This window comes from Neofelis nebulosa, chromosome 8 (assembly GCF_028018385.1).
Source record: "Neofelis nebulosa isolate mNeoNeb1 chromosome 8, mNeoNeb1.pri, whole genome shotgun sequence".
Classification (NCBI taxonomy): domain Eukaryota; kingdom Metazoa; phylum Chordata; class Mammalia; order Carnivora; family Felidae; genus Neofelis; species Neofelis nebulosa.
Window position 1 is genome coordinate 60,588,866 of NC_080789.1, and position 24,671 is coordinate 60,613,536.

The 24,671-nt window shown below is 36.0% G+C and overlaps 3 protein-coding genes and 2 pseudogenes across 5 annotated transcripts in view; all 5 read right to left on the reverse strand.

Annotated features, from left to right (window-relative positions):
- Window positions 1-24,671, reverse strand: part of LOC131519428 (olfactory receptor 6C1-like) — a 170,107-nt gene that overhangs the window by 20,551 nt on the left and 124,885 nt on the right. For 2 of the 3 annotated variants that reach the window (XM_058742465.1, XM_058742466.1), the window contains one exon: window positions 14,551-14,666. The exons of the other annotated variant lie outside the window; for it this stretch is intronic. In XM_058742465.1, coding sequence (XP_058598448.1) covers window positions 14,551-14,553 — 3 coding nt within the window. In that variant the 5' untranslated portion in view covers window positions 14,554-14,666. The remainder of the gene's footprint in view (window positions 1-14,550; window positions 14,667-24,671) is intronic. 3 annotated transcript variants of the gene reach the window in all.
- LOC131519442 (olfactory receptor 6C1) lies at window positions 2,902-4,005 on the reverse strand. The gene has a single exon (XM_058742477.1). The coding sequence runs from the start codon at window positions 3,988-3,990 to the stop codon at window positions 3,055-3,057; it is 936 nt and encodes a 311-aa protein (XP_058598460.1). The 5' UTR covers window positions 3,991-4,005; the 3' UTR covers window positions 2,902-3,054.
- On the reverse strand, window positions 10,058-11,411 carry LOC131519430 (olfactory receptor 6C3-like; annotated as a pseudogene).
- On the reverse strand, window positions 15,603-18,132 carry LOC131483831 (olfactory receptor 6C3-like; annotated as a pseudogene).
- LOC131519438 (olfactory receptor 6C1-like) lies at window positions 18,447-20,044 on the reverse strand. Its single transcript, XM_058742474.1, has one exon. It carries the CDS (start codon window positions 19,789-19,791, stop codon window positions 18,853-18,855), a length of 939 nt encoding a protein of 312 aa, XP_058598457.1. The 5' UTR covers window positions 19,792-20,044; the 3' UTR covers window positions 18,447-18,852.

Consider the following 24,671-nt stretch of genomic DNA (forward strand, 5'->3'; position numbering starts at 1 on the left):
GGGGTGGGAAAATGGTCAGAAACATACCTGGCCATGCACATAGCATAAACAGGGTACAGAGTTTCCTGCTCATAATGGTTGTATAATGAAGGGGCTTGCAAATGACAGCATAGTAGCCAAAGGACATGGAAATTCAAATTGAAATTCAGCCACTCCCATGAACACAAAGAAAAATAGTTGGGCTGCACAGCTATTATAGGAAATGATATTATCCCTGGTGATAATTGTCTCCAGATATCTAGGAATACATACAGTGTAAATGAGATTTCTAAGAGAGGTTCCAGCTAAGAAATATATAGGTATTTCTTTCTCTTTCATTTTTATTTCATTTAAAGATATGTGACAACATTGGTGAATCTGGAAGACATTAGTTTAGATGAAATAAGTCAGTCACAAAAGAACAAAAAATGGATAAATCCACTTTTATGAGGTATTAAAATTAGTCTAACTCATAGAAATGGAGAATAGATGGTGGCTGCCTTGGGACAGGTTGGGGTGGGCAATGGGGAATTGATGATAGTTGCTATATGTGGGGAATAAGCTTAGGAATTCTCTGAGCCTGCACTGATGGGTTAGCAAGGCATAAAGAATTAGAAAGCCATAGGATGAACACACCCAAGTTTGGGTAAATAAGATTAGGTAAATGGGGCAAAGGCCCCCAGTTTAGGACAAAGATATGGGACAATAGCAGAAAGATGGTTTCACAGGAAGGAAGGAAGGAAGGAAGGAAGGAAGGAAGGAAGGAAGGAAGGAAGGAAGGAAGGAAGGAAGGACCAAATTAGGTAAACAGGCAAATAGGGCTATAGACCACAACAGTGCAGAGTTGCCCAGAGTGGACCTAATTAGCAAAAGAAAGCGCCTTGTTGAACCTGAGGTAGCATGCTCTGTGTTTCTTGTCCCCTAGGCCAGTTTAGGTAAATAGAGGTGGGTCCTCACGTTTGCTGTAAACAACCTTCCATCCAGCAGCAGAATCTTGTTTTGTATTTACCCAAATCCCTAACACCACATATCTCCAAAACCCCCTTTTCCCCATGCCCATGACTTAATGTTCATGGTTTCATTGTGTCTCTATGCACATCATTCACTCTTGTAAGCCTTCTGATCCTAATAAAAATGGAGCAAGGACCCTTACTCAGGGCTCTTGTCTCCTCCCGGACATTAGCTTCTCTCACATTTTCAATCCTGTGTCCCACTGTCTTGCTAGACAAGAGAGAACTCCAGACCCAAAGTCTACGACACTACAAAGTTCAGTTCTGTAAAAGGAGCAAGTTCTGAAGATGTTGAATATGAATATTATTAAAGAATATTGTTTGCTATAGTACATTTTTACCTACAGTTAACAATACTATATTGTGGCCTTGAAATATAAGTGGGTAGATCTCATATTAAATGTTCTCATCACTTTATAAATATAATTTGTACTGATTTTCAACTGTAGCAGTTAGATATAGAGACCAATATTAATAACAATCCCTACTTTTTCCTGATAGCTAATTATTCTCTATGACAGGTTCATTTCCATCCGGATAGTGCATTATATATACCAGATTTATTGGACACTGGCCTTATCAGTGGGGAAGTATATGTTAAGAGGTTATAGAACCCTGTTGCCAGCTATTTGTCTTATTTAACACACAAGTTATACTTCAGAGAAGATGAAATTGAGAAACCATTTATAAGTTTTCTCCTACATTTTGAATCTCCTTCAGTTTTCTATTATTTATTTTGTTTTTTGTTCTCTAACAACTCCTGTATTTGTCAATTGAATAAATTGCATACATATCATTAGGAACGTTGCACCACTAATTAGGATTATATTATATTTTCTATTACTAAAAAGTAATTTATATAATTTAGAATACTTTTTTTGTACCCATAATTCTTATTTTACTCTCTCTCTCGCTCTCTCTTTCTCTCTCACACACACATCTCTACATCTTTCTAAAATACTTTAGTCATTTAATACCTTAAGTAGAATGAGTGGAAGAGTATTTTAACAGGTGAAATTCTAGTTTTATAGATTTTTTTTGCTTTGCTATAAATTTATATAAATACAAATATAAATTTATATAAATATAAAATTTTGCTCTGCTATAAAGCTTTCACAAAGTTTCTACAAAACCTAAAAGATTTTGTCTAGGCATTAAATAATTCAGACACATGTCTTGTTTCAAACGTGTCCAAATGTAGAGAAAGAAGTATAATTAATATTTCAGCATAGTTAGAAAGTGGAGCTTACATTCTCTGAAATTAGAGAAAATAAACTGATCCTACGTATCTAAAACAGCTATTACTTCATAATTTTCTACAGTATGTGCAAATGTATGCTTACTATATATAGTATATATAGTATACTATGCTATATATATTCAATAGTATGTATGTATGCATACATGTTTGTATATATGTATCTACCTGTATATCTACCTATATCTACTGAGTAATTATGGAATTTGTAAATATGGAGATCTATTTGGCAACATGAATACAAAAGTATATATTATTAGAGATTGCTTTTTTTTTAACCAATAGATAATTTGTATGGACATACCTATTAAGTGTGCAATGTTTCTTGTTTTTTAAATGTGTGTTTTAAATGAAAACTTTCACATTTTTTTCTGTAAATCATATGGCATTTGAAGAATTTTTTTTCCTAGAAAAATGACAAGATGGTGAGGGAATTCCTGTCAATGAAAATCATATAATTATATCTTCTGTATAGATTAAATAAAATATATCAATATTTACAAAGCCTCTTCATTCCTGATGATAATTGTTTTCCTAAACAAAACTCAAACTATGATACTGTATAAAACAATAGTTGTTCAAGAAGTTGCAACTAACAATGTGTTCAGAAGACTGGGAACTAGAAAGACATATGAAGTTATTATAATTGGGAAATATATTAAAGGTGCTTCTTAATTGTTAGAAAGAAACAAAGAATGAATAAGGAAACAGGAAGGCCATTGTGACTTGAAGAATTCCTTGAATTTCATGTTTGTATATTTTAAATTGCCATGTGGTATGTGGCTAATTCATGACCACAGCCTTTCGTTATCCGGAGAAAAATACAATCTTCCTTGCCCTGTCCATGAAGGCTCGCCTGACTTGCTGATTCCTTAGGCTGTAAATAAATGGGTTCAGCATGGGGGCCACTGAGGTGTTTAGCACAGCAACTCCCTTGCTCAGAGACACTGTGTCTTTTGCTGATGGATTAATGTACATGAAAATGCAGCTGCCATAGGAGATGGAGATGACAATCATATGGGATGAACATGTGGAAAAGGCCTTTTTCCTCTGACTAGTAGAAGGAATTCTTAAAATTGTTCTGATGATATATGTGTAAGACAGAAATATCAAGGCCAAAGTGAACATTAAAGTGAACACAGCACAGGAAAACCCCAGCGCCTCTAAGAATTTTGTGTCTGAACAGGAGAGTTGCAGCAGGGGAAAATAATCACAGGTAAAATGGTCAATAATATTAGACCTACAGTAATTAAGGTTTAGGAGCAACATGAGTGCGGGGAATATGATTAAGAATGACGTTAGCCACGAAGAGAAGACAAGGAGTATGCAGACTCTGTGATTCATGATGGTCATGTAATGCAGAGGTTTGCAGATGGCAATGTAACGGTCATAGGACATGGCGGCCAGAAGGTAAAATTCAGTGACTCCCAAGAGAATGAAAAAAAATAGCTGAGCAATGCAGTCATTAAAGGAAATGGTTTTATCTCCAGTCATCATGGTGCCCAGGAACTTGGGTATGCTGACAGTTGTGAATGAAACCTCTAATAAGGAGAAGTTTCTGAGGAAGAAATACATGGGGGTCTGGAGGTGAGAATCCAGCAGGGTAAGGGTGATAATGGTCAGGTTGCCAGTGATGCTGAGCAGGTAGGTGATGAGCAGAGAGACAAAGATCACCACCTGAAGCTGTGGGTCATCTGACAATCCCAGGAGGATAAACTCTGTTATTTCTGTGTGGTTTCTCATTCCTCAGTTGCTTATTTGTTGTCCTCCAGCCAGATCTCTAGGAGAAAGCCCAAGGAACAAATTTTGAACGTAGATTAACAGAAGTTTAAGTGTAGAGCCAGAGTTTTGCTGAAATAGTATGTCATTTCACCTACAGGGGAAAGTTTAAGAGTCTTTGATTTATTTTTCTCAGCACACTAAACATCTGTGCTGAAAACCCATGTGAGCTCCTCCACTACATTGTGCCTGTCTGAAAGCACAGATTCTTACCCTCAAAGCCATTGCAACCCAATCCAGTGCCTAGAAGAGTCATAGAAGGCTTAAAATAAACACATGTCTCATTCATTAATTAAGTGATGTTGAGTTTGTTGTTGAATCAAACACACCCATGAGGTGAAGTTCTCTATTGTATTTCAAATTCCAGGCTGCAGATCACACAGGCTGGGTCTTAGTTTTGCAAAGCTTTTTTTTTTTTTTTTTTTTTTAGTTTATCTACTTTTCAAGATGTATGTATCCACTAGGCCTAAATTCCCTATATCAAGTAAATATATAACAAAGATATGTAAAAGAAACCCCAATTTTTTGGATATACAATTTAGTTTTTTAAAAGTGTTTAGTGTTTATTTATTTTGTGTGAGAGAGAGACAGCACAAGTGGAAGGGGCAGAGAGAGAGTGAGAGAGAATCCCCAGCAGGCTCCACACTGCCAGCGAGGAGGTCTATGTGGGGCTCAGACCCACGAAGCCGTAGATCATGACCTGAACCAAAACCAAAAATTGGATGCATAACCCACTCAGGTGCCCCTGAATATGCAATTTAAAAAAGAAAACTTCATAAAACATTATTTTAAAGTTACTTTCATTAAGTTTCTTTAGAATTCATTCCTTCAATTAACTTTATTCCTGTTCAGTAATGTCAGTCTTCCTTCATCAGGGGTTGCTTTTTTGAAAGCGCTAGTTTTTCATAACACCTAGAAATCCCCAAATGCATTCTCATCAAATAGACAATATTTGGTTTCAATCTCAAGATTGAAATTTCTGCTCTATTTAGCTGGCATTGGAGAGCCAGCTTTTAAAAATCTATTATTGCTATTCCATAGTTAATAATGTATCAGTGCACTGTATTTTTACCCTTATTTAAACTTTTTTGCATAGTCTTTTTTTCTCCCGTGTTTCCTTTCAATTTTAAGACTTTTCTGAAAAATAATACCATGATTGACTTTCATACTCTAGCTACTGATGAAACCTTTGAGGGAATGTATGAAAAGCTATGAAGGAAGTTACAATAGGTAAGGAAGGGTTCATGTGAACATCACTGAAAATGTGTACTGATACCCCAGTTTTGTAGGGTCAGAGAACATGCTTAAAGAAACTGTAGGGAGAGATGATCAATATCACAGTCTTGGGGAAGGTATACTATACTATTTTTGTAAAGATGTTAATGAAAATTCAATGAATTGTATTCATTTACCAGCATCAACTAAGCCTGATGCATGTTATGCCTTCATTCATTCAGCAGCCTTTTGGGAGAAATAAACCTCAGTGTTTAACAAGGTGCATATGATTCCTCAAGTCTGAGACGATCCTAAGGATGTATTCATGCAGAGGATAAAGGATATCTCTAAGCATTTAACTCCTCTTTATTGTTTCTTTTTTTTCCCAGTATATGAAATTTATTGTCAAATTGGTTTCCATACAACACCCAGTGCTCATCCGAAAAGGTGCCCTCCTCAATACCCATCACCCGCCCCCCCTCCCTCCCACCCCCCATCAACCCTCAGTTTGTTCTCAGTTTTTAACAGTCTCTTATGCTTTGGCTCTCTCCCACTCTAACCTCTTTTTTTTTTTCCCTTCCCCTCCCCCATGGGTTTCTGTTAAGTTTCTCAGGATCCACATAAGAGTGAAAACATATGGTATCTGTCTTTCCCTGTATGGCTTATTTCACTTAGCATCACACTCTCCAGTTCCATCCATGTTGCTACAAAGGGCCATATTTCACTCTTTCTCATTGCCACGTAGTACTCCATTGTGTATATAAACCACAATTTCTTTATCCATTCATCAGTTGATGGACATTTAGGCTCTTTCCATAATTTGGCTATTGTTGAGAGTGCTGCTCTAAACATTGGGGTACAAGTGCCCCTATGCATCAGTACTCCTGTATCCCTTGGGTAAATTCCTAGCAGTGCTATTGCTGGGTCATAGGGTAGATCTATTTTTAATTTTTTGAGGAACCTCCTCTTTATTGTTTCTGAAGGCAGATCCATATTTCCCCCTGGAAGAACACGGTTTAGGTTAACCTCTATATTATCTTCCACCCTTTTAGTCAAAATCAAGAATCCCTTCAAGGACCCCTGAGACCTTTGACATATTCAAAATGAAAGTTAACAATAATACTTCATATTTGTTGAATAAGATGGCCACAAAGTACCTTCAAGGTTTCATTCTGAAAGCACCCCTAGTTAATGCCCTTTCAAATTTTTTACCATCAATTTAGTATTAACAATGACCCTTTAGATAAAGTAGAAACTGATAACTTCTTTGATGCCCAAGATGAGAAAGGGACTCTGTATTAAAGGATATGTGAAGAACCAAAATGATGTTCCTTTAAGAGATTAAGAGCCTTAGACTGATTCCATTTTATTTGTGGTGCATTTTGTGGTTGTTAATAATGTCCTAGTTGCACTGGGTAGACATATCCCTTAGTAATACAATAACTTTGAGAGGCTAATTGTTTCAACTTTTTCTGTGTTTACTAAATTCACTCTTCAGTTAAACCTTATTAGAGATCATTAGAGAAACTTCATGAATCATGGCTTCCAAGCATTGTGCTTTATGATCACATCACTCTTTCTTTCTTTCTTTCTTTTTTTTTTTTTTTAACTTTATGAGTAAAGAGTTCTTCAGCATTTTGGCTGATACGTTAGAGGAAAGGAAAATTGTTTAATTCAGTGTTGTGGGTAACATCTAGGTTGGCTTCACAATTACTCTAAATTTACTTTCAATGTTCAATCTTGCTGGCCTTTGGGCCATGGCACAAGTGTTCACTAAGAATTTCTTTTGGTCTGAATAAAGCTAAGACTCCCCTGGAGAAACCAATGAGTGGCTGGAAGGATTGTACCTGTAGGAATTGTTGGCAAATACCAACTCCTAACCTCAAACTTTCAGTTCTTTATTTAGACAAAAATAAGCAAAGAGAAGAGTACATAAAGTGATAATAAGATTATGATATCAAAACACTATTAATTTTTGGAGTGCCTGGGTGGCTCAGCTGGTTAAGCATCCAACTTTGGCTCAGGTTATGATCTCGTGGTTTGTGGGTTGGAGCCCTGTATTGGGCTCTGTGCTGACAGCTCAGAGCCTGGAGCCTACTTCAGATTCTCTGTGTGTGTGTGTGTCTCTCTCTCTGCCCCTTCCCCACTCACTCTCTCTCTTTCTTTCAAAAATAAATAAACATTAAAAAAAACCCACTTAATATCTTATTCATGACAGTCTAGGGTAAATTACTATCACAGAAAGTATATGGGTTCTGCAATTAGAGAATGTGATTTGAAGATACAAATGGAAGTGTGACTTTGGCAGTTTCTTAAATTCCCTAAGCATCAGTTTTTTTCTGTTTATCATGGAGTTAAAATTTCAAGGGCATCTTCAGAATGAATTTAATAATATATATGCAAGTGCTCTATAAACCATGTGGCACTTACTATGCTTTAAGAAGAACTGGTGTATTTATTTTCTTTTGGTTGAAATTGATTTCCAACTTTGGGCAGAATATTCATAGTTAACTGTAATTGACCAAAACCATTATTCCAATGAAATTCTAAGGACGTTTATATTCTATCTCATATAGCCATTAGGACACACCTATGGAAGTTTTATCTTTATTCCCAATGAAGCATTAGGGTCAGTGTGTTTTTGTACCTTAGATATATTCGTATAGCTAACAAGTGTTTAATCAGAGAATACCTAAAATTAAAGTCTGTTCTCTTAAAGAAAGTACTACATAGTCTATATTAAATTAGAAACACAGGCATAGAGTGGTAATTTCTTGCTTTTTATTTAAGAAAAGGAATAAATTTATATAATAAAATATACTAAGATCTCTTTAATTTATAAATATATCCAGTTGCAAAATACTACTCCAATATACCCTATTTAATATGCTTAAACTTTGAGCTGATAAGTAATGAATCGATGATAAGGTTTGAGAGACTACCATTCCCTCCCCTATGTCCTACTTACCTTGATTTCATACAGTCTCACTGATATGCAGAATGGCTGAAATATAAAAAATATTAGTGGTTTCCATTGTTGTAATCCAGGGAAATCAGTGTCCTGAACACAGTTCCTCTCACTGAACACATTTGCTCTCTACTGTTAATGTTTTTGACTTAAATTTTCCATTTTATCTAGAGGGAATAGATTTCTTTGAGGAAAGAGGGTGAGAAAGGAGCAAATATATGAAAGAGAAAAATTTCAGAAGGTGTTTTAAAACTGTCTGGTACAGTTCCTACATGGATTTTATGTAGCATAAGCTACTTAATGTTTTATCTATTCTCTGCCACTGGCTCAAGGGGAATAATTCAGTGAATCAAATTGCCAGGACAGGACTAGACACAAAACACTAAGGAATATAAAGCATAACACATTTGTACAGAAATTTGAAAAGGAAGCTTGGGGGACAGTGTCCGATGAGACAGAAAAAAATAACAACCTTGTAGTGTGATTTGTTTCTCTTGAGAAACGGAGACCAACAGATTATTTTCCAGGCAGAGATTACTATAAAATATCTTAATTCTTACATCAGCTCTCTAACAAATGCATCTCTCCTCCATGCCATTTTTAAAAACTGAGAATCTACCACATTGTATTAAGTCATTCGTTGGCTCCATTAACTTTAATGTGCCTTCCACAGAGAATTTTGGGACTATAATACTGCTAGTACTTTATATTTTGTCCTTGTCACTCTGGTGGCACCAGCAATGGCAGTTGAAGCGTTTCTTCTTTTGATTGATTAGTGTTCCAAAGTATATGCCAACGACAATATTAGGGATGAGTACCTTCCCTGACCAGGCTATAATCATATAATCATGGCCAAATGAGATAATGTGAGTGCAAAACACCAATAAAATTGTGCAGGTCCGTAGTAAAAGCTATGCAAAATATGCAGGTCTCTAGATTTGAAAAATGTACACAATAGAGCAAACACAAGTTTTTGTCATTTTGTTTCATTTTTCAAATCAGGTTATCACATTGACTGTGATAGCTCAACACCTTGGGCAAGTTCCTCCAGCTTAGAATTTACACATGTGTGAAAAATAGATAATCACTAAAATTTGCCATATAGCTGTGACAGCTAAATATGATATGATTTAGGATATATCTAGTTGAGCAAATGGCATAGAGTAAATATTCTCTACAGAAGAGATACTATTATTTGTGAAATTCCTATCAAACTTCCAGGTGCCATGTCTTGGTGACTGCCTAATGTTTATCAATCTCATATGTTTCAATATAATACAGATAAACAAGGAGAGCATATAAAATAAGACAATGTATGCCTTAAGCATAAGTAGAAAATAAAAGACATATGACTTTCAAATAGTTTATATACAGTAAAATAAACACTCAAGCCTATATCAGAGTGGAAAGAATTAGATACTGCAGATAGTATGCAAAAAATATGGTTGTTATAGATATTGTATTTCATATATTTTATAACTTTAAGAAAGAAACTTAGATATTAGTACAAGAAAATAAAATTTAAAGAGTATATTTTTAAAACATTTTACTCCATTAGCCATTATAGTATACAATATTTTTACTATTTGGAGCAATCAGCAAAATGGTTAGTTTTATATCCACTGCCTTTCTATTCAGAATTGTAAATCAATGAGGAAATGGAACGTATACACACTTTGAAAGAAAGACACAACATAGTTACTTTCAGTGTACAAGAAAGCTTAAGCAAATGAGCACAGCCTTGCAAGTATCTGTGAGATGGATATGGAAGCATATTGTAGAAGTCAAAATTTTGTTTTTCCTTTAGTGGATCTTCCCAATAACATCCTTTCATGTTAATACATACTTTCATTTGTTTCTAGAAAACACTACTTTATGAAGCAAGTTTTGGAAAGCTTGTTTTACTTGCTGGTTCCTCAGGGTATAAATAAAAGGGTTCAACATAGGAGCAATTGAGGTGTTGAGAATAGCTACCCCTTTGGTCAGTGATGCTCTTTCTTTTGCTGAAGGCTTGACATACATGAATATGCAGCTCCCATAAGAGATGGAAATGACAATCAAGTGAGAGGAACATGTGGAGAAAGCCTTTTTCCTCTGAGTAGCAGACGGGATTCTCAGAACGGTGCTAAGAATGCACATGTAGGAAAGAATCAGTAATGCCAACGTGAAGAGCAGAGTAACAAAAGCAAAGTAAAAGCCAATCATCTCTAAAAGCCATGTATCTGAGCACGAGAGTTGTAAAATGGGGAAATAGTCACAGGAGAAATGATCAATTACATTGGCAGCACAGAAATCTAGCTGGAGGATGAGCATGAGTGGTGGGAAAATGGTAAGGAATCCCCCCAGCCATGACCCAAAGACCAGATCTGCACCCAAAGGGTGCAGATTTTCTTGTTCATGACGGTGGTGTAGTGAAGAGGCCTGCAGATGGCAACGTAGCGATCAGAAGACATGGCAGTGAGAAGAAAAAACTCAGACACACCCATGAAGATGAAGAAAAATAGCTGAGCTAAACAATCGTTATAGGAAATGGTCCTGACTTTAGTAATGATTGTCCCCCAAAATCTGGGGATAGACACACTGGTGAATGTAATTTCTAAGAAGGAGAAATTCCTCAGGAAGTAATACATAGGAGTCTTGAGATGAAAGTCTGTTAAGGTGAGGATGATGATGGTTAGGTTTCCAGTGACACTTAATACATAAGCCATAAACAGAAAGATAAAAATTATAATCTGAAGCTTTGGGTCATCTGAGATGCCTAAGAGAACAAATTCTGTAATCACTGTATGGTTTCTCATGCTGATTTCTTATTTTCTTTAAGCAAAATCTGTTGCAAAACAAAACAGAAAGAAAATGTGCATAGTAAAGGAATTGAAGATTTAAATGTTTATATTATTAGCCCCAAGAAATGAAGCCAATGGAACTTTTTTCCTGTTTGCATTTTTGCAATATCCACTCAGTCCCATTACAGCAGAAGCATTTTGCACATCCTGTTGAAAAGGAAAAATGTATTCACAGATCTATGTTAAAAGTCCCCTCATGAGTGACTGTATACCACATCTATACCTGTGAGCAAAATTGTAACCAAATTTCTAATAGTGTGCTACATCTTTTAATATTTAGCTATTCATTTTCATTTTATTTTAATTCCAGTATAGTTAACATACACTGTTATATTCATTTCAGGTGTACAATATAGTGATTCCAGACTTTCATACATCACCCAATGCTCATCCTGACAAATGAACTCCTTAAACCCCATCACCTATTTTACCCATCCCTCTGCAAACCTCCTCTCTGGTAACCATAATCTTGTTCTCTATGGTTAAGAGTGTGTTTCTTGGCTTGACAAAGCAGGAAAGAATATCTAATGGGAAAAAGAACGTCTCTTCAACAAATGGTATTGGGAAAACTGGTCAGGACATGCAAAAGAATGAAAATACACCCCTTTCTTAGACCATACACAAACTCCAAATGGATTAAAGACCTAAATGGGAGACCTGAAACCATAAAAATTCTAGAGGAGGGCACAGGCGGCAATGTCTCTGACATCAGCTTTAGCAACACTTTACTAGATATGTCTCCTGAGTCAAAGGAAATATGTTTCTGCAACAATACTTACTCTGTTTCTAATTTAGATATTGAGACATTGTTTTCCAGTTTCTAAGACTGTGTTCTTAGGACCAAAATATCCAATTTTGAGTTTTAATTTTGATGCCATTTACAAACCTTATTGTCTTATAAAATTGGGTAGAAGCTGATGACCAAATCACAATTCCTGAGCTTAATAGTAGCTATGATTAATGTTATTCTTAATATATATTCTTTTAAATATGAGCAGAGGAAATAAATGTGTTGTCTATCAGGAAATATTAGAATTTCCTTAGTGATAGATAAGAGTAAAGTTCTCTATTTATGAGAAAGAAAACTAAAGCCAGAGATATTAGTTAATACTCACATAGGTAGAGCTATATCAATAATCTATTTTGACAGCATACTCTTTCACTTATGTCATTTTTATGTTCCTTATTTAAATTAACAACTGTTTTCTGTTTTTTCTTTTTCCACTATTTATCTTTTAAAACTCTCAAATTTGTCTGAGGGCAAGCAGGAACTGATAAGGAAGTGTTTTTGATAACAAAACCTTTCATTGTCTTCTTTCTAGGAGACTAAAGAAGTAGAATAAATAAAATTCTTTGTAAAATTTACTTTATAGAAACCACAAATTTCTAAAATGTAAACTATATGACTTTTACCTGTCTTTTTCTCTTTTTATTCTTAAAAATCAATCAGATTTTATCTACGGTCTAAGTCCTCAATAATATTTGCTGTATTTTTTTTTCCCCCTATGGGGTGAACTGGGTAAGTCTGTAGGAGTAACTGTCAAGTTTGTATTGTGTCTTTTTATTTTCTTTTCTTTATTCCTGACAATCAGCATTCTCTTCCTTTAGGAACAGACACGTATTTGCTGCAACATACCGGCAAAATTGGCAGATCAAAAGGCAGAGACTATTATTGTATTTTGAAACATGACTGGAATGCTAAAATATAAAATTTGTTTTAGTAAATATGCTGATATGATAAATTGGGAATCACCCTGCTTTATTCCAACAAAGTAACCTTTGGAATGGGAGAAAGATAAACACATTTATTGACAAATCTGGAACATACTTACGTTTTGATATGTCTAATGATTCCAGTCATAAATACAACCCCAGATTTTCTTATTTACTTAATATGTGAGAGAGAATGCATTCATAAACTACTTCAGGATACTTTGTCATCAGTTCTCCCATGCCTCTGTTATGTAAAAGCCTCTCATACTGAGAAAAAGGCAGGCTTGAGTGCATGCAAGCTTTCTATAGCCTCTGCTCTAAGTGAAGGAATTTCTCTTTATCACTTTTATCTTTCCATATAACCACAAACATTGTTCTGACCTGAACTTAATGAAGTTCTTAAGTTCTGAGAGTTCTTTAAGTGATTTCCAGGGAATACTGCCTTATGACTGGAAGTTCAAAGCTCCCTGGATAAGAGGAAGATTGACTACTATCCAAAGATAAAACAATTTTACCTTCCCTGGTCACTGTATAAATCCCCCAAGAGACCTCGGTCAAGAAAGGAAAGGTGCAAGGACAGATAAACTCAGATGTGTAGTGATGCCATGACACGCGTCTTTCCAGAAAGCTAAGTGATACAGTGAGGTAAAAGCAAAAGTGTACCTGCTAGCATATACAATCACCCTGGTTTCCCTTTGGCTGTACTTACTTTTCCTAATATGCCCATGGCGCTTAGTCTACATTTGGGCGGTAATTTATTCTCAGTTCCTTTGGGACTCTTTAAATACAGAGCTGAGCCACATGGCCAATGAAGAGTGGACTCTTCATTGAAGGTGGCACCAAAGCTTTATTAATTGATACATCCCCACTTGTATAAAGTAGAATGAATACATAAACAACTTATTTCATTTATTTTTGTTGTGCATTTTTATTATTAACTTTAAAATGAAAATGTCCTCACTGGTTACCAAATTTGTTATAAAAAATCATAAAACATAAAACATTCAGACTTGAGTGTTAGGTTATTGCCCACCCTCTCCCAAAAACATTTGGATGAAATCCTCTGCCAGATATAAAAATCTTCCCAGAAATCCTTCATCTTGTCACCTGTCAGCCCCAACCAGCTTACTACATCTGTACTCCTTGTGACCCAACTGTGGATCTCATTATGCCTTGAAAATGCCTGTTCTGTGTTCAACAAACTTACTTACGCTCTCTTTTTCAAGTTATTATTGAGTTTTTTTTTTAATTTGATTATAGTGCACACACGCTGTTACATTGGTTTCAGGTGTACAGCTTAGTGTTTGACAAGTTTATACATTACACTGTGTTCACACAAGTATAGCTACCAGCTCCCATTACTTGCTATTACAATATCATTGACTGTAATCCTTTTGGTGTCTTTTATTTCCATGATTTATTCATTCCATAACAAAGTCTGTATCTCCCTCTCCCCTTACCCCATTTTCCTACCCCCCCCCCACCCCCGGCAACTATCAGTTTTTTCTCTGTATTTACAGATATGATTGTGCTTTTGGTTTGTTTATTTATTTATTTTTTTTAACAGCCACTTATGAGGAGAATCATATGGCATTTTTCTTTCTTGGTCTGAGTCATTTCACTTTACATGATGCCTTCTGTGTCCTTTCATGTGGTCTCATACTTCTCATTTTTCAGGGGAAAAAAAGGTTTCTTAGTACCCTCAATATATATATGTCTAAATTTAACAGGGCTAAGGCACAGTAATATTTGACCCCTTTCTGCCATTTCAGACTCACTTCTTACCATCCACCCTCACTTTTTCCACTCCAGAATACCTGCGGTTTTATTTGTGTATTTGTTGTAATAATCTTACTTTTTCTTCTCCTTTAGGGCATTCACAGTCACATATGATCTTTACCCTGTTGGAAATGAGGAAAACGTTGGCACTTCAGTTCACTTCTACTCGTTCATCAATGATACTTTATTTATATTTATTGCTTTGTTTTTACTTGAGTATTGATGACACACAAAGTTACACGAGTTTCAGGTTATAATACTGCAGTTCAGCAAGTGCATACACTGTGCTGTGTTCACCGTAAGAGTAGCTACCACCTGTCACAATACCACACATTTATAAAAGCATTGACTGTATTCCTTATTCTGTACCTTTTATTCTCATGACCTATTTATTCCCTAACTAGAAGCCTATACCTCCCACTCCTCTTGCCTATTTTGCCCATCACCCCAACCCCTCCCATCTTGCAAAATCAATTAGTTGTCTGTAATAATGAGTTTGTTTCAGCTTTGGTTGTTTGTTAATTTTTTTTTTTTAGATTCTCTATATAAGTGAAATCAGGTGATATTTGTCTTTGTCTGTCTGGCATATTTTATGTAGCATAATCTCCTCTATGTCCATCGATGTTGTTTTAAATAGCAATATCTCATCCTCTTTTATAGTTGAATAATATTTCATTGTATATGTGTGTGTGTGTGTCTGTGTGCATGTGTGTATAATGTCTTCTTTATCCATTCATCTATGAGTGTGCACTTTGCGTTGCTTCCATATCTTAGTTTTTGTGAATAATGCTCCAAAAACTGCAGGGCTGCATATATCTTTTGGAATTGGTATTTTTAGTTGAATATTTTTATTACTTAGAATAGTAAGAAAAATGATTTGTGTTCCATAACCACTGGTTTTATGTTCACAATCATAAATCATTTACATGGGAACTTGGAATGTTTAGCTAATGAACTCAAGATTTCCTATAGCTGTATATAGCAAGATAGTGGAGATTAGAAGGTTAAAATTTCATTTTCTCTTATTAAATATTCATGATAATATTAATTCATCTTAATCAAAATTTTGATGTATTTGTGTGAAACAGTAATTTAAGGACCATATCTTTGAAGGTTTGTGTACTTTCTGGTTCCTTAAGGGGTACGTGAAGTGTTTCAACATGGGGACAAAGGAGTTATTGAGAATAGCTACTACTTTTGTCAGTGATGGCCTTTTTTCCTGCAGAATAATTAGCATATTTGGAACTGGAGGTAACAATCATGTGAGAAATACAAGAGGAGAAAAACTTTTTCTTGTCTGACTGACAGATGTGATATACATGTAGGACAAAATCACAAACGCCAAAGTGAATAGCGAAGTAATCCAAACAAAGTAAAGGCCAATTACTTCTAGGAACCTTGCATCTGAGAATATGGTTGTACAAGGGAAAGATAGTCACATGCAAAGTGGTCAGTGATATTAGAAGCACAGTTATCCGGCTGGAGCAGAAGTATAAGGGGTAGCATAAATGACCAGAAACATGCCCAGTCATGCACAGAGCGTAAACAGGTTGCAGAGATTCCTGTTTTTGATGGTTGTGTAATGAAGGGGTTTGCAAATGGCAACATAGTGGTCAATGGACATGGCAATTAGGATGGGAAGTTCAGCCACCTCCATGAAAAGAAAGAAAAATTCTTCTGGGTGGCTCAGTCGGTTGAGCGTCCGACTTCAGCTCAGGTCACGATCTCATGGTTCGTGAGTTCGAGCCCCGCGTCAGGCTCTGGGATGATGGCTCAGAGCTTGCTTCCGATTCTGTGTCTCCCTCTCTCTCTGCCCCTCCCCCATTCATGCTCTGTCTCTCTCTGTCTCAAAAATAAATAAACATTAAAAAAATTAAAAAAAAATTCTTGCGCTATACAATTATTATGAGAAATGTTTTTGTCTTTGGTAATAATTGCCCTCAGAAATCTAGGAATATATATAGTTGTAAAGGAGAGTTCTAAGAAAGAGAAGTTCCAGGCAAGAAATACATAGGCATGTGTAGATCCATAGACCATCACCAGGTTAGAGTGATGATTAGTCAGGTTTCCAGTGACACATATATGTATGTGATGAATAAAAAGATGAAAATCACAATCAGAAGATCAGGATCATCATAAAGGCCCAGCAGGACAAACTGATCATTTTGTGCTTGTTCATTTCCTTCTCTTTTCTTTCCTCTTTTTTTAACAATATGTGACAGTGTTAATGGATTTGGAGAACATTAGGTTAGATGAAATAAGTCAGTCACATGACAGAAGAACAAAAAAAGGATAAATCCACTTTTATGAAGTGTTAAAATTGGTCAAACTCATAGAAATGGAGGATAGATGGTGGCTGCCTTGGGACAGGTTGGAGTGGCCAATGGGGAATTGATGGTAGCTGCTATAAAGTTCCATTCTGTGGGGCTCCTGGGTGGCTCAGTTGGTTAAGTGACTTTGGCTCACATCATGATATTTTGGCCATGAGTTCAAGCCCTGTGTCAGGCTTGTGCTGAGAGCTCAGAGCCTGAAGCCTGCTTTGGATTCTTTGTCTCCCTCTCTCTCTGCCCCTCCCCCACTCATGCTCTGTCTCTCTCTCTCTCTCTCTCACTCAAAAATACACATTAAGAAGAAAAAAGTTAAGTTCTGTTAGAGGAATAAGTTCTGAGAATGTTGAAGATGAATATTGTTGAATAACATTGTTTGCTGTAGTACATTTGCTTACAGTTAATACTATATTGTGCTTTTGAGAAATAAGAGGGTAGATTTTGTGTTAAATATTCTCACCACTTAATAAATATAATTTGTACTGATTCCAAACTATAGCAGTTAGATATAAAGACCAATATTAACAATAACAATCACTGCTATTTATTGTTAGCTGTTTATACTATATGCCTGACAGGTTCATTTCCATTCCTAAGTACATTATATATGCCAGATTTATCTGACACCTGCCTTATCAATGAGGAAGTATATGTTGAGAGGTTATAGAAACCCTCAGTTTGCCAACTATTTGCCTTATTTAGCATACAAATTATACTTCAGAGAAGATGAAATTGAGAAACCATGCATAGGTTTTCCCTTACATTTTGAGTCTACTTCATTTTTCTATAATTTATTTTGTTTGTTTCTCAACTCCTGTGATGTATTCCTCAATTGAATAAATTGCATAGTGATCATTAGGCATGTTGGGCTACTAATTAGGATTGTAGTATATTTTCTATTACTAAAAAGTAGTTCATATAATTTAGATTACATTTTAAGTTTCCACAATTCTTATTTAATGTACACACACACACACACACACACACACACACACACACACACACACATCTTTCCAAAATACTTTAGGCACTTAATGCCTTACATAGAGTGAGTGGAAGAATATTATCAGGTGATATTTTATTTTATATGAAAGGGATAAATTTTCTTCTTATGAAGCTCTTATTTTCTATGAAACCTAAATGATTTTGTTTAGGCATTAAATAACTTAGATACATGTCCTGTTGGAAACTTGTCCAAAACTAGAGAAGAAGCTATACATATGTATTTCAGCATAGTCAGAAAATGGAGCTTACCCTCCATGGAATTAGAGAAAGTGACTTATCTTACATATCTAAAACAGATATTGCTTCACTATTGTCACACAATATGTGTACACATGTATATGCATATATATATTTACCTGTATATCTACCTATATCTACTGAGTACAGGATTTGGAAATATGAAGATGTATTTATATTGTTAAAGATCTACACTTCTTTTAGCCAATAGGTAAATTACATGCACATACTCCATTAAGTGAGCAGTATTTCTTGGTTTTTAAATGAAAGCATTCACATGTTCCATAAATCACATGGCAGTTAAATAATTTTTTCCCTAGAGAAGTGGCAAGATGTTTAAGGGAAATTCTGTCAAATATCAATGAAATAATAAAATTGTGTTTTCTGTATAGAGTAAGTAAAATATCATAACAGTATTTACACAGTGTCCCCTCCATTCCTGGTGATAATGGTTTTCCTAAACAAAACTTAAAGTACAACTTTATTTTATAAAACAATTATTGCTCGAGAAGTTGCAACTAACAAAGTGTTCAGAAAATGGAACCTTTAGAAAGACGTATGAAATTACTGCAATTGAATGGGAAATATATTATAGTGCTTGTAAGCTGTTAAAAACAGAGAACAAAAGTGTAAGGATGACAGGAAGGCCATTGTGATTTGAATAAGTTCCTTGAATTTCATGTTTGTATATTTTAAATTGCTGTGCAAGTGTGTGTCTAATTTATGACACCACAGCATTTCATTTGCTTGAGAAAAATACTATCTTCCTTGCCTTGTCCATGAAGGCTTGCCTGACTTGCTGATTCCTTAGGCTGTAAATAAATGGGTTCAGCATGGGGGCCACTGAGGTGTTTAGCACAGCAACTCCCTTGCTCAGAGACACTGTGTCTTTTGCTGATGGATTAATGTACATGAAAATGCAGCTGCCATAGGAGATGGAGATGACAATCATATGGGATGAACATGTGGAAAAGGCCTTTTTCCTCTGACTAGTAGAAGGAATTCTTAAAATTGTTCTGATGATATGTGTGTAAGACAGAAATATCAAGGCCAAAGTGAACATTAAAGTGAACACAGCACAGGAAAACCCCAGCGCCTCTAAGAATTTTGTGTCTGAACAGGAAAGTTGCAGCAGGGGAAAATAATCACAGGTAAAATGGTCAATAATATTAGACCTACAGTAATTAAGGTTTAGGAGCAACATGAGTGCAGGGAATATGATTAAGAATGACGTTAGCCACGAAGAGAAGACAAGGAGTATGCAGACTCTGTGATTCATGATGGTCATGTAATGCAGAGGTTTGCAGATGGCAATGTAACGGTCATAGGACATGGCGGCCAGAAGGTAAAATTCAGTGACTCCCAAGAGAATGTAAAAAAATAGCTGAGCAATGCAGTCATTAAAGGAAATGGTTTTATCTCCAGTCATCATGGTGCCCAGGAACTTGGGTATGCTGACAGTTGTGAATGAAACCTCTAATAAGGAGAAGTTTCTGAGGAAGAAATACATGGGGGTCTGGAGGTGAGAATCCAGCAGGGTAAGGGTGATAATGGTCAGGTTGCCAGTGATGCTGAGCAGGTAGGTGATGAGCAGAGAGACAAAGATCACCACCTGAAGCTGTGGGTCATCTGACAATCCCAGGAGGATAAACTCTGTTATTTCTGTGTGGTTTCTCATTCCTCAGTTGCTTATTTATTGTTTTCTCCAAACCTCCAGAAGAAAGCCCAAGGAACAAACTCGAAGAGTGGTTAACAAAGGTCCAAGTGTGAAGCCAGAATTTTGCTTAAATAGTATGTCATTTCCTCTGCAGGGGAAATTTTAAGTGAATTGATAATAGCAATGACCTGTTAATTTCTTCTGTTTTGTAGGAGAAAACGCTTGTTTAGGCAGGTTTGAAAACCTTCAATATCACAAAACTTGAAGTGCTAGAGCAGGGTTTTTCCCCAGGCTTTTCTGACTCCAAATATTACCTTTTAACTTTCAGAGACATGCCCATGACGTTTCTTTCCAGTGAGAACTACTTTGTGCTTTTGTTCCAATTGTACACCAGTTTCTTTTTCTCTGTAACTTAAACTTTAATTACACTGAGAATCCTAAAAAATGGAAAGATACTGTATTTTTTAATATAGAGTGTGTTTTGTCCTTCAGCATTGATCAACTTTTGCTAACGCTCAGCTTTTACAATTCTTCCTAGTACCTCACAAAGTCAGATATATTACAGTCATCACTACCAGCAACCTTAGGTGTTAGAGTTACAGGCAAGAAAGAGGCAGAAAATAATTTAAGCTGGAAGAGCTTAGAACTGAGCTTGATCACATCTGAATCCCTGGCAATATTTTATAATTTTTCAGCCTATGTGTAATTATTATGACCCATGTTCCTATACAAATGATTTGTCCTTCTATTTAAAATATTATTGTTGTTGTTGTTGAAGAATTTCCCTCAGTTAAAGAGTTACATAAGTGCTCTGCAAGGAGATGGGGTAAATAGTTTAATTTCTTTATTTGCATATGGTTTCAAAATAGTGAGTTTTAATTTCTTTTTTTAAAACAAAATTTAAATGATATTATCATAGTTATTTCCGTAAGGAAGAGTGACGATATCTAGGTTTGATTCCAAGCCACTTATTAGGTATGAAGCCATGTGGTCTCTCTGTGTTACTTGTATAAATACAGTTTATTTCTCTGTATACAGGCCTATCTTACAAAGTCATCATGAGTATTAAATGAGTTAATATATATGAAGCGTGGGGCGCCTGGGTGGCTCAGTTGGTTGGGCCTCCGACTTCGGCTCAGGTCACGATCTCGCGGTCCGTGAGTTCGAGCCCCGCGTCGGGCTCTGGGCCGATGGCTCAGAGCCTGGAGCCTGCCTCTGATTCTGTGTCTCCCTCTCTCTCTGCCCCTCCCCCGTTCATGCTCTGTCTCTCTCTGTCCCAAAAATAAATAAACGTTAAAAAAAATTAAAAAAAATATATGAAGCGTTTAGAAACATGCTTAGTATTTTTAAAAAGCCATAATAAGATTGCTCAGTGGAGAAAATGTTCTCTAACCCCTGAGCTGAAAACCTCTGGGATTAGATGGTGTCTTTTTTTAAAAGATTTACCTAAAATAAATAGTAATGAATAAATGAACATGGAGAGAATCACATAGGGACAATAACAACAACAAAAATGAGGTGGAATCACCTGGAGGTATCGTACCTGTGAAAATCTTAGCTTTGTTTTTCCACTTTATGACCATGGTGACCTCTCGCCACCATGGTGTATCTGCTTCCTGCACTCCATCACACTCTCTGCCCTCCAACAATTCACTTCTCTCAATCAGCTGAGATACAATCACCACATGTAGAAATTTGCTGCACTTCAACACTGCTACCAATGGCTGCCAATGGCCGCTTAGTTTCTCTGCCTCTCCTTAGTAACAGTAATCTTTCTGAGAATGATTGTGAAACTTGCCTTAAATAAAATATGTATATGTAACTAGCCTTGTGGGTAGCGGATTTCAATGACACCTCAAATCACCTTCTTCCCAACTTCACAACACTGGGTTTAATACCCTTAGTAGGAGTCAGTCCCCTAAGAATCTTAGACTTATTCTTCCCAGCCCACCAAACATCTGTGCTGACATCTCCTGTGAACTCCTCACCACATTGTGCGTGTCTGAAAGTTAGGATGCAGTGTTGCCTTCAAAACCATGTAACACAATCTAATGCCCAGAAGAGTCACAGTAGGCTTAAAATATACACTTGTTTAATTCATTAATTAAGTGATGTTGAGTTTGTTGTTGAATCACACCAACAGGTGAGATTCTCCATTGTATGTCCAATTCCTACCTGCATTATGTAGGTTGTGTCTTTCTTTTACAAGCTGTAGTTGCCTACTTTATCTACTTTTCAGAGTGTATTTACCTACTGGACCTAAATTCCCTGTACTGAGTAAATTTATAACAAAGGACATGTAAAGGAGCCTAATATTTTTGGATATATAATTTTTAAAAACATCATAAAATATTATTTTAAAATTACTTTCCTTAAGGGCGCCTGGGTTGCTCTGTTGGCGGAGTGTCCAACTCTTGGTTTTGGCTCAGGTCATGAGATTATGGTTTGGGGTCAAGCCCCATGCTGCCAGCCCAGAGCCTGCTTGGGATTCTCTCTCTCTTCCTCTCTCTGCCCCTCCTCAGCTTACACTGTCTCTCTCTCTCTCTCTCTCTTTCTCTCTCAAAATAAATAAATAATCTTTAAATACATAAAATTACTTTCATTAAACTTCTTTAACGTTCATTCTTTTAATTAAGATCATTTCTGCTCAATAACATCACTTGTCTTTGATCAGGGTTTCCTTTTCATTGAAAGTGCTAGTTTTTCCTAACACCTGGAAGTCCCAAAAGGCATTCTTATCCAATAGAAAATATCATTCTGAAAATTGAAATTTCTGTACTATTTTACTGGCATTGGAGATCCAGGAATAAAAATAGTGTATATTACTCTTCCATAGGTAATAATGTGTCAGTGCACTGTATTTTTACCACAATTTCAAGGTTTTTTTTTTTTTTGCTTTTGCTTTTTTCCTCTTACATTCCTATCAATTTTAAAACATTTTTGAAAAATAATACCATGACAGATTTACACATTCTGGCTACTGATTAAACCCTTTGTAGGAATGCACAAAGAGCTGTGAAGGAAGGTATTAATAGATAAGGAAGACTTCATGTGAACATCTGAAAGTGAATACTGACAGGCCAATTTTGTAGGACCAGAGAACACACTTGAACTGCAAAAGAGGGGCATTTGGGTGGCTCAGTGGGCTGATCATCCCACTTTGGCTCAGATCATGATCTCACGGTTGGTGGTTTTGAGCCCTGCTTTGGGCTCTATGCTGACAGCTTAGAGCCTGGAGCCTGCTTTGTATTCTGTGTCTCCGTCTCTCTCTGCCCCTTCCCTGCTCGCACTCTGTCTGTCTCTCAAAAATAAACATAAAAAAATTTTTTTTAAAAGAACTGTTAGAAGAGATGATCCACTATCACAGACTTGGGGGAGATATGCTATACTATTTATGTAAAGATGTTAATGAAAATTCAATGAATTGTATTCATTTACCAACATCAACTAAGCCTGATACATGTTAGGCCTTCATTCATTCAGCAGCCTTTTGGGAGAAATAAACTTCAGTGTTTAACAAGGTGCATATGATTCCTCAAGCCTGAGGCCATCCCAAGGATGTATTCATGCAGTGGATAAAGGATATCTCTAAGCATTTAACTCCTCTTTATTGTTTCTGAAGGCAGATCCATATTTCCCCCTGGAAGAACACGGTTTAGGTTAACCTCTATGTTATCTTCCACCTGTTAAGTCAAAATCAAGAATCCCTTCAAGGACCCCTGAGACTGGCTCTTTGACATATTCAAAATGAAAGTTAACAACAATACTTCATTTTTGTTGAATAAGATGGCCACAAAGTACCTTCAAGGTTTCATTCTGAAAGCACCCCTGCATAAGCCCTTTCAAAGTTGTTAACCACCAATTTAGTATTAACAATGACCTGTTAGTATTGTGACTAACTTGAATTTAAATAAATAAATTTTTAAAAAAAGACAAAGGGGCCTTTAGATAAACTAGATACTGATAACTTCTTTGATGCCCAAGATGAGAAAGGGAATTTGTTTTAAAGGATACATTACGGACAAAAAGGATGTTTTTTTGAGAAACTAGGAGTCTTAGACTGATTCCATTTTATTTGTGGTGAATTTTGTTGTTGTTGTTGTTAATGTCTCAGTTGCCCTGGATGGACATATCCCTTAGTAATGCAATAACTTTGAGAATCTAATTGTTTCAACTTTTTCTGTTTACTAAGTTAAACTTCGCTAGAGGTCATTAGCAAAACTTCACAAATCATAGCTTCCAAGCGATGTGCTTTATGATCAAATCACTCTTTGTTTTATTTTTTATTTTTTTTACCTCATGAGTAAAGAGTTGTTCAGAGATTAGGCTCATACATTAGAGGAAAAGAAAATTGATTAATTCAGTGTCATGGGTAACATCTAGTTCTGCTTCATAATTACTCAAAATTTACTTGCAATGTTCAGTCTTGGGCTTTGGGCCATGACACAGGTGTTCTCTAAGAACTTCTTTGGAACTGAATAAAGCAAAGTCTCCCGTGGAGAACCTAGTTAGCCACTGGAAGGATTGTACCTGTAGGAGTCGGTGGCAAATACCAGTTCCTAACCTCAAGCTTTCAGTTCTTTATTTAGACATCAATAAGCAAAGAAAAGAGGGAAAGTGCATAAACTGATAATGATTATGGTATCAAAACACTATTAATTGCTTATTCATGACACTCTAGGGTAAATTACTGTCACAGAGTGTATGTGGGCTTTGCAGTTAGAGGAATGTGAGTTAAAAATACGCATGGGCTGCTTAATGGATGTGTGACTTTGGACTTTACTCAATTTCCCTAAGCATCAGTTCTGTTTATCATGGAGTTGAAATTTGAAGGGTGTTTTGGGAACTAACTGAAATAATATAAATGCAAGTGCTCTATAAACTATGTGGCACTTACTATG

What these genes read in the sequence shown, in the direction of transcription:
- LOC131519438 (XM_058742474.1), bottom strand. Translation starts at nt 19,791, where the DNA reads ATGAGAAACCACACAGAAATAACAGAGTTTATCCTCCTGGGATTGTCA.
- LOC131519442 (XM_058742477.1), bottom strand. Translation starts at nt 3,990, where the DNA reads ATGAGAAACCACACAGAAATAACAGAGTTTATCCTCCTGGGATTGTCA.